The sequence below is a fragment of the Zonotrichia leucophrys genome, unplaced genomic scaffold, assembly GCF_028769735.1.
Source record: "Zonotrichia leucophrys gambelii isolate GWCS_2022_RI unplaced genomic scaffold, RI_Zleu_2.0 Scaffold_319_59616, whole genome shotgun sequence".
In the NCBI taxonomy this organism is placed as follows: Eukaryota; Metazoa; Chordata; class Aves; order Passeriformes; family Passerellidae; genus Zonotrichia; species Zonotrichia leucophrys.
Window position 1 is genome coordinate 17,733 of NW_026992524.1, and position 13,366 is coordinate 31,098.

Below are 13,366 nucleotides of genomic sequence, written 5' to 3' on the forward strand. Positions count from 1 at the left end.
CGGGGGTGACAAAGGGGGGGACACGCGGGGGTGCCACAGGACACCGGAAGAGGCTGGGAAAGGGGGGGACAATGGGGACACGGGTGTCACCCCCTCCCCGGTGCCACACGTGCCAGCCCGGGCTCTCCTGGGGCGGCGAGGAAATGCCAGCGGTGCCAGCCCGCCCCCGCAGGATGCGGTGACAACGGAGCGGGGACAGTGGGGACACCGGGGATACTGGGAGAGCCAGACCGGGGACAGTGGGGACAATGGGGACACCGGCACTGGGGACACCGGGGATACCGGGACTGGGGACAGTGGGGACACCGGCACTGGGGACAATGGGGACACCGGGACTGGGGACAGTGGGGACACCGGGGACACCGGGACTGGGGACACTGGGGATACTGGGAGAGCCAGACCGGGGACAGTGGGGACACCGGGACTGGGGACAATGGGGATACTGGGAGAGCCAGACTGGGGACAGTGGGGACAATGGGGACACCGGGACTGGGGACAATGGGGACACCGGGACTGGGGACACCGGGGATACTGGGAGAGCCAGACCGGGGACAGTGGGGACAATGGGGACACCGGCACTGGGGACAATGGGGGAGCCCAGACTGGGGATACTGGGGACCTACCCCAGCCCATACTGGGGACACTGGTGCCAGCCCACAGAGGGGACACTGGGGACACTGATGCCAGCCCATACTGGGGACACTGGGACCAATCCCAGCCCATACTGGGGACATTGGGGACACTGGGGACACTGATGCCAGCTCATACTGGGGACACTGGGGACCAATCCCAGCCCATACTGGGGACATTGGGGACACTGATGCCAGCTCATACTGGGGACACTGGGGACCAATCCCAGCCCATACTGGGGACACTGGGGACACCGGGACCCTACCCCAGCCCATACCGGTGCCCCCGGTGCCACCCCCGCGGCGCCCCCAGCCGCAGAGCAGGTGACAGGTGACAGCTGCGGGGTGTGGCCGCCCCGTTGTCACCCCGGTGCCACCCGTGCCCGGCACAGCAGGTTCCTCTGTCCCCACCGGAAGCGGCGCTGCCACCGCGATGCCACAGCGATGTCACAGCGCTGCCACGCCGGTGCCACAGCGATGTGACAGCGGTGCCACCGCCGGTGTCACCGAGCGGAGCTGGCACCGTCCCCAGCGCGGGGGGCGCGGCCCTGGCCCGGGTCCCGCTGTCCCCAATGTCCCCGTTGTCCCCAGTGTCCCCTCGGGCCCTCCGTCCCCTTTGTCCCCTCTGTCCCCAGTGTCCCCTCGGGCCCTCCGTCCCCTTTGTCCCCGTTGTCCCCTCCGTCCCCAGTGTCCCCTCCGTCCCCTTTGTCCCCGTTGTCCCCTCCGTCCCCAGTGTCCCCTCGGGCCCTCCGTCCCCTTTGTCCCCGTTGTCGCCGCTGTCCCCAGTGTCCCCTCGGGCCCTCCGTCCCCTTTGTCCCCGTTGTCGCCGCTGTCCCCTCCCGGGCCGGATCCGGGCGGGAATTGCTGTGCCCTGACTCAGGCCGGGCCCAGCCGGAATTTCTGCCCCGGCCGCCCCTCCCTGGCCGGGATCGCCGGGATCGCCGGGGCCGCTGCCATAAATCCGGGCCAGGCACGGGACAGGCACGGGACGGCACCGGGAGGGGACGGGACAGGGACCGGGACAGGGATGGAGCCGCTGGAGCTGCCCCGGGTAGGAACGGGTGGGATCGGGATCGGGATCGCTGGTGCCGGGACCGGGAGGGACCGAGATGGCACGGGACAGGGACAGGGACCGGGACAGGCACGGGACAGGGGACAGGGACAGGGACACGGACCGGGACAGGGACGGGGACAGCGACAGGGATGGGGACAGGGACAAGCACGGGACAGAACCAGGACAGGGACAGGGACACAGACCGGGATGGGACCGTGTCAGGACCGGGACAGGGATGGGGACAAGGACCGGGATGGGACCGGGACAGGGTCAGGGACAAGGACAGGGATGGGGACAAGCACGGGACAGGGACAGGGATGGGGACAGGGACGGGGACAAGCACGGGACAGGGACAGGGGACAGGGAATGGGACAGGGACAGGGATGGGGACAAGGACAGGGACGGGAACAGGGATGGAGCCGCTGGAGCTGCCCCGGGTAGGACTGGGTGGGATCGGGGTGGGATCGGGGTGGGATTGGGACTGAGATCTCCCCAGTGTCCCCACGGTGTCCCTGTCCCCGCAGGGCTCCCATTGTTTGTGATGTCCCCAGGGCTGTCCCCACGGTGTCCCTGTCCCCGCAGGGCTCCCCCCCTCAGTGGTGTCCCCACTTCCAGGTGTCCCTGTCCCCTCGGGGCTCCTCATCACATTGTTTGTGATGTCCCCAGGGTGTCCCTGTGATGTCCCCAAGGTGTCCCTGTCCCCTCAGGGCTCCTGTTGTTCCTCGCGGCTGGGGCTGTCTGCAGGGATGTCCCCAAGGTGTCCCTGTCCCCGCAGGGTCCCTGCAATGTCCCCAAGGTGTCCCCACGGTGTCCCTGTCCCCTCAGAGTTCCCATTGTTGGTGATGTCCCCAAGGTGTCCCTGCAATGTCCCCAAGGTGTCCCCAGGGTGTCCCTGTCCCCTCAGGGTTCCCATTGTTTGTGATGTCCCCAAGGTGTCCCCAGGGCTGTCCCTGTGATGTCCCCACAATGTCCCCACGGTGTCCCTGTCCCCTCAGGGCTCCTGTTGTTTCTCGGGGCTGGGGCTGGCCCTGGAGATGTCCCCAGGGCTGTCCCTGTGATGTCCCCAAGGTGTCCCTGTCCCCTCAGAGTTCCCATTGTTTGTGATGTCCCCAAGGTGTCCCCGCAATGTCCCCACGGTGTCCCTGTCCCCGCAGGGTTCCCATTGTTTGTGATGTCCCCAAGGTGTCCCTGTCCCTGCAATGTCCCCAAGGTGTCCCTGTCCCCGCAGGGTTCCCATTGTTCGTGATGTCCCCAAGGTGTCCCTGCAATGTCCCCTTGTGTCCCTGTCCCCTCAGGGTTCCCATTGTTTGTGATGTCCCCAAGGTGTCCCTGTCCCCGCAATGTCCCCACGGTGTCCCTGTCCCCGCAGGGTTCCCATTGTTTGTGATGTCCCCATTGTGTCCCTGTCCCCGCAATGTCCCCACGGTGTCCCTGTCCCCGCAGGGTTCCTGTTGTTTGTGATGTCCCCATTGTGTCCCTGTCCCCGCAGGGTTCCTGCTGCTCCTCGGGGCCGGCGCTGGCCCTGGAGATGTCCCCAGGGCTGTCCCCAGGGCTGTCCCCAGGGCTGTCCCCGGCTGTGTCCCCGGGGGGGTGCGAGGAGAGCGAGGCCTGGCTGGGCCCGGGGGGCTCCCCCCGCCCGTGCCCCCACGGAGCCCCCGCCGAGGGAGCGGTGCCCGAGCTGCGAGGTACGGCCGGAGCCCGAGCCCACACCCTGAATCCCGACCCCAAATCCTGAATCCCGACCCCAAACCCCGAATCCTGATCCCAAACCCTGAATCCTGACCCCAAACCCAAAATCCCATATCCTGATCCCAAATCCTGAATCCCGACCCCAAATCCTAAATCCTGATCCCAAACCCCAAACCCCGAATCCTGATCCCAAATCCTGAATCCTGATCCCAAATCCTGAATCCTGACCCCAAACCCTGAATCCTGAATCCTGATCCCAAACCCCGAATCCTGATCCCAAATCCTGAATCCCAAATCCTGAATCCCGACCCCAAATCCCAAACCCCAAATCCTGACCCCAAACCCTGATCCCGAATCCTGAATCCTGAATCCTAAATTCTGATCCCAAACCCTGACCCCAAACCCTGATCCCAAACCCTGATCCCAAATCCCAAATCCTGATCCCAAACCCTGAATCCTGATCCCAAACCCTGAATCCTGATCCCAAATCCTGATTCCAAACCCCAAATCCTGACTCCAAACCCCAAATCCTGACTCCAAACCCCAAATCCTGATCCCAAATCCTGAATCCTGATCCCAAATCCTGAATCCTGACCCCAAAATCCAAACCCCAAATCCTGACCCCAAACCCTGATCCCAAATCCTGAATCCCGATCCCAAATCCTGATCCCAAACCCCAAATCCTGATCCCAAACCCCAAATCCTGACTCCAAACCCCAAATCCTGATCCCAAACCCTAAATCCCAATCCCAGAGCCCCCGACGGAGGACGACATCTACTGCCGCTGCCTGTCCCAGTCCCAATCCCCAAACCCCAAAACCCCAAACTCTGACCCCAAATCCCAAACCCTGATCCCAAAATCCAAAATCCTGACCCCAAATCCTGATCCCAAAATCCAAAATCCTGACCCCAAATCATCCCAAACCCCAAATCCCAAATCCTGATCCCAAACTCCAAACCCCAAATCCCACACCCCAATTCCCAAACCCCAAATCCTGACTCCAAACCGCAAACTGACCCCAAATCCTGATTCCAAACCCCAAATCCTGACTCCAAACCCCAAATCCTGACTCCAAACCCCAAATCACTCCGAACCCCAAATTCTGACCCCAAATGCCCCCAAAATCCCAGAGCCCCCGACGGAGGACGACATCTACTGCCGCTGCCTGTCCCAAACCCCAAACCCCAAACCCCAAACCCCAAATCCTGACTCCAAACCCCAAATTCTGACCCCAAATCCTGACCCCAAACCCCAAACCCCAAATCCTGATCCCAAACCCCAAATTCTGACCCCAAATCGCAGAGCCCCCGACGGAGGACGACATCTACTGCCGCTGCCTGTCCCAAACCCCAAACCCCAAATTCCAAACTCTGACCCAAATCCTGACTCCAAACCCCAAATTCATGACCCCAAATCCCCCAAATCCAGAGCCCCCGACGGAGGACGACATCTACTGCCGCTGCCTGTCCCAAACCCCAAACTCTGACCCCAAATCCTGACTCCAAACCCCAAATTCTGACCCCAAAATCGCAGAGCCCCCGACGGAGGACGACATCTACTGCCGCTGCCTGTCGCGCACGCTGTGCCACACGGCCACGCCCGTCACCGTCGGGTTCTACGCGCCCTGCGGGCACCGCCTCGACTCCCTGCTCGCCAAGGTCACCGGTGAGACCGGAATTCGGGAATCATCCGGGAATTTGGGATGTGGGAATTCGGGAATGTGGAATTCGGAGCGGCGGGTTTGGGGTTTTCTGCGCCCGGTGTTGTTGGCTCGGGGTGTGGGGTCTCAAAGCAGTCCCAAATTCCACTGCAATCTCAAATTCAGTCCCAAATCCCAAATCCCATCCCTGTTCCAAATCCAATCTCAGTCCCAAATCTCATCCCAGTTTCCAAATTCCCACCCCAATCCCAAATCCCATGCCAGTTCCAAATCTCATCGCAATCCTAAATCCCATCCCAGTCCCAAATCCCATCCCAAATGCGATCCAACGCAACCCAACGCCATCCCAATCCCAAATCCCACCCCAAATCCCATCTGGAATCCCAAATCCCATCTTGAATCCCAAAATCCCAAATCCCATCCCATGCATTGCATCCCAAAACCAACCCAACGCAACCCAACGCAAAGTAACACAATGCAATGGAAGGCAACCCAACGCAACCCAACCCCATCCAATTCCACCCACCCCAAACCCAACCCCAAAAACCACCTCAAACCCCCAAAACAGCCCCAAATCCCAAATTCCAACCTGTCCCATGCATTCCATCCCAAAACCAACCCAACCCAAAGCAACCCAACTCAACGCAATGCAGCCCAACACAACCCAACCACACGTAACCCAAGCCAACCCAACCCAACCCAACCCAACCCAACCCAACCCATCCTAACCCCATCCCATCCAATCCCATCCACTCCAAACCCCAAATCCAACCCCAAAAACCACCCCAAATCCCAAATTCCAACCTGTCCCATGCATTCCATCCCAAAACTACCCAACCAACACAACCCAATGCAAGCAACCCAACACAACAACACCAACGTAACCCAAGCCAAGCCAACCCAACCCAACACAACCCAACCCATCCTAACCCCATCCCATCCAATCCCACCCACTCCAAACCCCAAATCCAACCCCCAAAAACCACCCCAAATCCCAAATTCCAACCTGTCCCATGCATTTTATCCCAAAACCAACCCAACCCAACCCAACACAACTCAACTCAACCCAATCCAACCCAACCCAATGCAGCCCAACACAACCCAACCACACGTAACCCAAGCAGCCCAAGCCAACCAACTCAACCACCAACACCCAACCCAATCCAACCCAATCACTCCAAACCCCAATCCAACCAAAAACCACCAAATTCCAACCCACCCAACACCCATCCACCAATCCCAAATCCCCAACCTCAACCCACATTTATGCTTATCCCAAAACACCAACACACCAACAACAACCCAACTCAACCCAAGCCAACCCAATCACAACACCCAACTCAACCCACCAACCCAACCCAACCAATAGCCCAACCCAAAACAACCCAACCCAACCCAACCCAACCCAACCAAACATAACCCAAACCAACGCAACCCAATCCAACCCAACCTAACCCAACCCAACCCAACTCCACCCCATCCCATCCAATCCCAAAACCCCAAATCCCAAATCCCACCCCAAATCCAACTCTAAATGCCAGCCCCGATTCCCATTTGCAGCGTTCATGCGCGAGGAGATGGCGCAGCGCGAGGCGGCCGAGCTGCGCCGGGGCCAGCGCAAACCGCGCAGCCCGCACGGCTGGGGCCTGCTGGAGGCCCTGTGGCTCCTGGCCTTCTACGAGCCCGTGGTGACCGAGGGCCACCTGCGCAGGAAGAACCTCGAGTTCATCTTCATCCGCTTCAGCGCCTGGGAGTTCGCGGGCTGCGACAAGCTCTGGGCGGGCCTGGTGACCACGCTGTGCCACCACGTGCGGCAGCACTTCGGCGCGCTGCCGCTCAGCGTCTTCCACGTGCTGGGCTCGCGGCCGCGCTTCGCCTCCGGCTTCTCGCAGCGGGAGTGGATCCTCAAGACGGGCACGTGCCTGCGGCTCTGGGGGCTGCTGCTGGTGCTGGCCGTGGGCATCGCCATCCTGCTGGTGGCGCTGCTGGTGCCGGGCATCAAGGACCACCACGCCCTCAAGGTGGTGGGCAGCGCCGTGGCGTCGCTGTCGGGCTCCTCGCTGGTGCTGGGGGCCTTGTCCATCCTCAAGAACTTCCTGGTCAGCGAGAAGAAGAAGATCGAGCGCCTGACCAACAGCGACCGCTTTGCGGGGCAGTTGGGGTTCATGAGCAAGATCCGCGAGGAGGTCGAGGTGCTGGTGGATTATTTGGCTTTCATGGAGGTGTTCGAGCGGCGCCGGCTGCGCGTGGTGATGGAGATCACCAGCCTGGACCTGTGCTACCCGGAGAAGGTGGCCGGCGTCTTCAACGCCATGGCCACGCTGCTGTCGGACGCCAACGCGCCCTTCATCTTCCTGCTGGCCGTGGACCCCAGCGTCATCGTGCCGTGCCTGGAGCAGACGGGCTGCATGAAGGGGCTGGCCGACAACGGCTACCTGTACCTGAACCGCGCCGTCACGCTGCCCTTCTCCATCCCCGAGATGGGCGCCCGCTCCCGCCTGCGCAGCGTGGCCGCCGCCATCCAGACGCGCGAGGACCTCATGTACCGCATCATCGCCGACAACGTCGCCAAGACCCGCGGCGGCTGCGGTGGCTGCGGTGGCTGCGGCGGCTGCGGGGCAGCTCCCAGCTGGAAGGAGGCCGATTCCGAGGCCGTGGCGTGGATCCACGAGGCGTTCCGGTGTCTCCACGACGGCTCGGACGTTCTGAGCCGCTACCTGCCCGAGAACGGCGCCAACGTGCGGCGCATCGTCAACACCATCCCCATCACGCTGCGGCTGCTGCTGCACCGCGCCGGCGCCGGCGCCGCCGCCCAGCTGTCGCCGCGCGCCGCGGCCGCGTGGGTGGTGCTGGCCGACCGCTGGCCCTGCCGCCTCAGCTGGACGCTGCAGTGCCTGCAGGACGCCGGGCAGGGCAGCACAGCGGCGGCGGAACGTTCCGGAAGGTCGCTGTGGAGCGTGTTCGCCGAGCACGCCGGGGAGCTGAGCGCGCTGCGGCAGCCGCTGGGCAAGGTGCTGAGCCTGGACGCCGACCCCGAGCTCTTCCAGGCGTTCCTGGCGCGAGATTTCCCCTTCGGCGCCGGCGAGGCGCGGCAGCTGCTCGGCGTCACCGTCAACCTGGACCACTCCATCCGGCAGCAGATGGGGCTGCTCAGGGCCATGGCGCGGCTGGGCAGGACCTCGGCACCCGTGTCCAGAGGGGTGCAGTGTGGGCCACACGGTGCCCGGTGATTCGGGACTGGGATTGGGGTTTGGGGAGTGGGATTTGGGGATTTGGGCAGGCAGGACAGTGCCCGTGTCCACAGGGGTGCAGTGTGGGCCACACAGTGCCCGGTGATCCCCACCAGGAATGGGTTTGGGTTTGGGGTTTGGGATTTGGGCAGGGCCGCACCTGTGTCACGGGGAGTGCAGTGTGTGCCACACGGGCCGGTGATTCGGGACTGGGATTGGGTCTGGGTTTGTGATTTGGGGTTTGGGTTTGGGATTTGGGGTTTGGGGTTTGGAGTTTGGGATTTTGGATTGGGATGTGGGATTTGGGCAGGACGTGCCCGTGTCCAGAGGGGTGCAGTGTGTGCCACACGGTGCCCTGGTGATCCCCCAGGACATGGGTTGGGATTTGGAGATTTGGGATTTGGGATTAGGAATGGGATCATGGGGTTTGGGATTTGGGATTTGGATTGGATGGCAAGGCTGCGTCTGTGTGATGGTGGATTTGGATCTCGGGTGGATCTCCAGATTGGTTTGGGATTTGGGATTGGGATCGGGTTTGGGACTGGGGATTTGGTAGGATTTGGGTTTGGGCAGGACATGGCACAGTTTAGGGTGTGATTTGGAAGTTGCCGTTGATTGGAGGGCATCAGGATTGGGTTTGGGATTTGGTTGGTTTGGGATTGGGATTAGGGGATTTGGATTTGGGTTTGGGATTCTGGTATGGGCACCGGGATTTGGGATTGGGGATGGGAGACGTGCTTGTCATATGGGTCTGGTGAACAGGCATCGTGATTTGGGATTTGGATTGGGATTTGAGATTTGGGATTTGGGATAAGGAATGGCATCAGGATTTGGGATTTGGATTTGGGATTTAGATTAGGAATGGATACATGAAATTTGGGATTTGTGATTTGTTGGATTTGGGATCAAGGAATGGCATCAGGATTTGGGATTTGGGATCAGGAATGGCACCAGGATTTGGGACTGGGGACTGGGATTGAGATTTGGGATTTGGGATCTGGAATGGCACCAGGATTTGGGATCAGCATCAAGATTTGGGATTTGGGATCAGCATCAAGGCTGGGGATTTGGGATCAGGTACAGTATCAGGATTGAAAATTTGGGATCAGGAATGGGATTTCGGACTAAAAATGGGATCCTGACCCCACCAAGGGCAGGGAGAGCTCCGGGAGGATTTGGGGATCTTTTTAGGGATTGGGAATTCTGGGGTTTCAACCCCAAATTGTGATCCTGGAGACCACTGGGAAGATCCAGAGGAAATTCTTTGGTTTCATTCCCAGTTTTTGTAACCGGGAAATGCTTGGAGGGGACTGGGATGATCCAGGGGTATCCCAAAAATCCCAGAATCCAAAGGAATTTTCATCCCTGTCGGGAATCCCCCACCCTGAGACATTTTTGGGATCTCTTCCCAAAATTTCAGCCCTTTTGGGGAGGGAAAATCGGGAAAATCCCCCCAAAAAATCCCCAAATTTGGGCCATGCCCAAACCCCACCCACCCAGAATTCCCGGGAAAATTCCCCGGGATCACCCCCCAATAAACCAAGTTCCACCCCCAGCTCTGTATTTTGGGATTTTTTGGGATTTCTCACCTGTTTTGGGTTTTTTTTGGGGGGATTTTCACCCCCCCCTCCCCACCCACCCACCCCAAATCCACGAATTCCCAAAATCCTGGAATTCCGGGCTGAGCCCCCAAAAAGAGGGCGGGTGACGAATGCAGAATTCATTTAATTAGAAAACAGCCGTTAACAAAAATTCCACCACGGGGAAAAACGAGGGGGAAAAAAGAAAAAAAAAACCCAAAAAAATCGGGAAAAGACAGGAAAAAAACCAAAACCCCAAAAAACCAAACCCAGAGGAAACACCAGCGAAAATTCCCGGTTGGAAAATCGGGAAAATCCCCCCGGAATTCCAACCCAAACCCCCCCCCAATCCCGCAGCTCCCTGAAAGGTTTTATTGCACTTGAGAAAGAAAAGCGAACCCCGGGAATTTCCCTGGGAATTCCGGGAATTTTTTGGGAATTCCGGGCCGGGAGATCCCCGTGGGAATCGCTGGATTTCCCCTCCCCCCAACCCCTCTGGAATTTTGGGGTGATTGAGGAATTCCAGCCCCTCCCTGTCCCCCTTTTTCCACCTTCCCCGTTTTCCCGGGAATTCTGCGGCTGGTGATAAATAGAGATGGGAAAAATGGGGGGAAAAACGGGAAAAAACGGGAAAAAAAACGGGAAAAAAAACCAGAAAAAAAGGGGGAAAAATCGGGAAAAAATTCCCAAAGAAACCAAAGCCACCGGAAAGGGAAATTAAAAATAAATAAAGCGTGGGGGCCGCGGGAGCAGCCGATCCCGGGGGGGATTTTTAGGGACGGAATTCCCAAATTTCGGCCGGATCCCGCCGGGAAAGCCGAGCCCCGCCTCCTTCCCCGCCCCTCGGCAGGCGGGAAAAAGTCCGGAAAAATCGGGAAAAGAAGTCGGGAAAAAAAAAAAAAAAAAAAAAAAAAAATCTCCGGTTTTGTTGTTTTTGTGTTTCGTGTTTTTTTTTTTGTTTCTTTCTTTTTTTTTTTTTTCCCAAGCAAAAGTCCCGAAATTCCCGAGGTTTGGTTGGAATCTTGTGCGGAGTTGGGAGAGGGGGAAAAGCTCCGGAGCCTCCCCTGCAGGACCTGTGGGGAGAGCAGGGCTGGAAGTGCCGAAATTCCAGGAAAATTCCCAGAAATTCCCGGGAAAATTCCCGGAAAATTACTGGAAAATTCCCGGAAAAGTCACAGAAATTCCCAGGAAAATTCCCAGATAAATCCCAGAAATTCCCGGGAAAATTCCCGGTAAATTCCTGGAAAATTCCAGAAAATCCCAGAAAATCCCGAAAAATTCCCAGAAAATTCCCGGAAAATTCCTAGGAAAATTCCCAGAAAATCCAGAAATTCCCGGAAAATTCCAGAAAATTCCCGAAAATTCCCCAGAAAATTCCCGAAAAAATCCCAGAAATTCCCGGAAAATCTGGAAAATTCCTGGAAACATCCGATAATCCCAGAAATTCCGCAGAAAATTCTCGGAAAAATCCTGAAAATTCCCAGAAAATTTCCAGAAATAATCCCATAAATTCTGGGAAAATTCCTAGAAAAATTCCCAGAAATTCCGGGAAATTCCCAGAAAGATTCCCAGAAATTCCCAGAAAATTCCTGAAAAAATCCAGAAATTCTGGGAAAATTCCCAGAAATTCCCGCAGAAATTCTCGGAAAAATCCTGGAAAATTCCCAGAAAATTTCCAGAAATTCCCAGGAAAAAATCCCATAAAATTCCTGGGAAATTCCTAGAAAAAATTCCCAGAAAACCCTGGAAAATCCCAGGAAATTCCCGGAAAGATTCCCAGAAATTCCCAGAAAAAATCCCAGAAATTCCCAGAAAATTCCTGGAAAAATTCCCAGAAATTCCGGGAAAATTCCCAGAAAATCCCCAGAAATTCTGGAAAAATTCCCAGAAATATTCCCAGAAATTCCCAGAAACTCTGGGATATTCCCAGAAATTCCCGGAAAATTCTCAGGAAATTCCAGGGAAAATTCCCAGAAATTCTGGGGAAGTCCCAGAAACTCCAGGATTTTCCCAGAAAATTCCGGAAAATTCCCAGAAATTCCTGGAAAATTCCCAGAAATTCCTGCAGAAATTATTGGAAAAATTCACAGAAAAATCCTGGAAAATTCCCAGAAATTCCCAGGAAAAAATCCCATAAAATTCCTGGGAAATTCCTAGAAAAAATTCCCAGAAAACCCTGGAAAATCCCAGGAAATTCCCGGAAAGATTCCCAGAAATTCCCAGAAAATTCCTGGAAAAAATCCCAGAAATTCCCAGAAAATTCCTGGAAAAAATCCCAGAAATTCCCAGAAAATTCCCAGAAAAAATCCCATAAAATTCCTGGGAAATTCCTAGAAAAAATTCCCAGAAAACCCTGGAAAATCCCAGGAAATTCCCAGAAATTCCCAGAAAGTTCCTGGGAAAAATCCCAGAAATTCCTGGAAAATTCATGGGAAAATTCCCAGAAATTCTGGAAAAATTCCCAGAAATATTCCCAGAAAATTCCCAGAAATTCTGGAAAAATTCCCAGAAATATTCCCAGAAATTCCCAGAAACTCCGTGATTTTCCCAGAAATTCCAGGATTTCCCCAGAAACCCCGGGATTTTCCCCAGAAAATTCCCAGAAATTTTGGGATTTTCCCCAGAAACCCCGGGATTTTCCCCAGAAAATTCCCAGAAACCCCGGGATTTTCCCCATAAACCCCGTGATTTCCCGGGAATTCCGGTTTTCCCAGGATTCCTGACCCACCTGCTGTCACATTGGCTCGGTTGGTGCCGTGTCCTGGGTGGCCTCGAGGAGCAGCTCCTGCAGCTCCTGCTCGTTCCTGGGGCAGCCCAGCCCTGCGGGACAACACGGAACGTTCCGGAATGTTCTGGAACCCAGCCCGGAATCCGGGATTTCCCACTCCTTTCCCAGTTTTTCCCATTCCCATCCCAAGGATTTGGGATTTTCCCCCTCCTTTCCCAGTTTTTCCTCTTCCCAACCCAAGAATTTGGGATTTTCCCGCTCCTTTCCCAGTTTTTCCAACCCTCAACCCAGGGATTTGGGATTTTCCCACTCCTTTCCCAGTTTTTCCCATTCCCATCCCAAGGATTTGGGATTTTCCCGCTCCTTTCCCACTTCTTAACCCCATTTCCTGCTGCATTCCCAGTTTTTCCCACTCCCAATCCCAGGATTTTGGATTTTCCCCCTCCTTTCCCAGTTTTTCCTATTCCCACCCCAAGGATTTGGGATTTTCCCCCTCCTTTCCCACTTTTTCCCATTCCCATCCCAAGGATTTGGGATTTTCCCCCTCCTTTCCCACTTTTTCCAGCTCTTTTCCCACTTTTCCACCCAAATTCCTGCTCCTTTCCCGGTTTTTCCCACTCCCAATCCCAGCATTTTGGATTTTCCCCCTCTTTTCCCACTTTTTCCCATTCCCAACCCAGGGATTTGGGATTTTCCCCCTCCTTTCCCAGTTTTTCCCATTCCCATCCCAAGGATTTGGGATTTTCCTGCTCCTTTCCCAGTTTTCCACCCCAATTCCTGCTCCTTTCCTGTTTA

At 56.6% G+C, this 13,366-nt stretch overlaps 2 protein-coding genes across 2 annotated transcripts in view; one reads left to right on the forward strand and one right to left on the reverse strand.

Annotated features, from left to right (window-relative positions):
- Positions 1-2,096: 2,096 nt before the first annotated feature.
- On the forward strand, positions 2,097-8,263 carry NKPD1 (NTPase KAP family P-loop domain containing 1). The gene is made up of 4 exons (XM_064701063.1): positions 2,097-2,120; positions 3,173-3,368; positions 4,907-5,038; positions 6,594-8,263. Exons 1-4 carry the CDS (start codon positions 2,097-2,099, stop codon positions 8,261-8,263), a joined length of 2,022 nt encoding a protein of 673 aa, XP_064557133.1.
- Positions 8,264-10,766: 2,503 nt separating this feature from the next.
- The window catches only part of PPP1R37 (protein phosphatase 1 regulatory subunit 37), a gene marked incomplete at its 5' end in the record, with an annotated part of 31,056 nt that continues 28,456 nt past the window's right edge, over positions 10,767-13,366 (reverse strand). The window contains 2 exon segments of the mRNA XM_064701064.1: positions 10,767-10,916; positions 12,572-12,663. Of these exon segments, the coding sequence (XP_064557134.1) occupies positions 12,578-12,663 (86 nt within the window).

What these genes read in the sequence shown, in the direction of transcription:
- NKPD1 (XM_064701063.1), top strand. Translation starts at nt 2,097, where the DNA reads ATGGAGCCGCTGGAGCTGCCCCGG. An exon ending in AGCCGCTGGAGCTGCCCCGG is followed by an intron (nt 2,121 to 3,172) that starts GTAGGACTGGGT and finishes CTGTCCCCGCAG; the next exon opens with GGTTCCTGCTGCTCCTCGGG. An exon ending in CCTGCTCGCCAAGGTCACCG is followed by an intron (nt 5,039 to 6,593) that starts GTGAGACCGGAA and finishes TCCCATTTGCAG; the next exon opens with CGTTCATGCGCGAGGAGATG.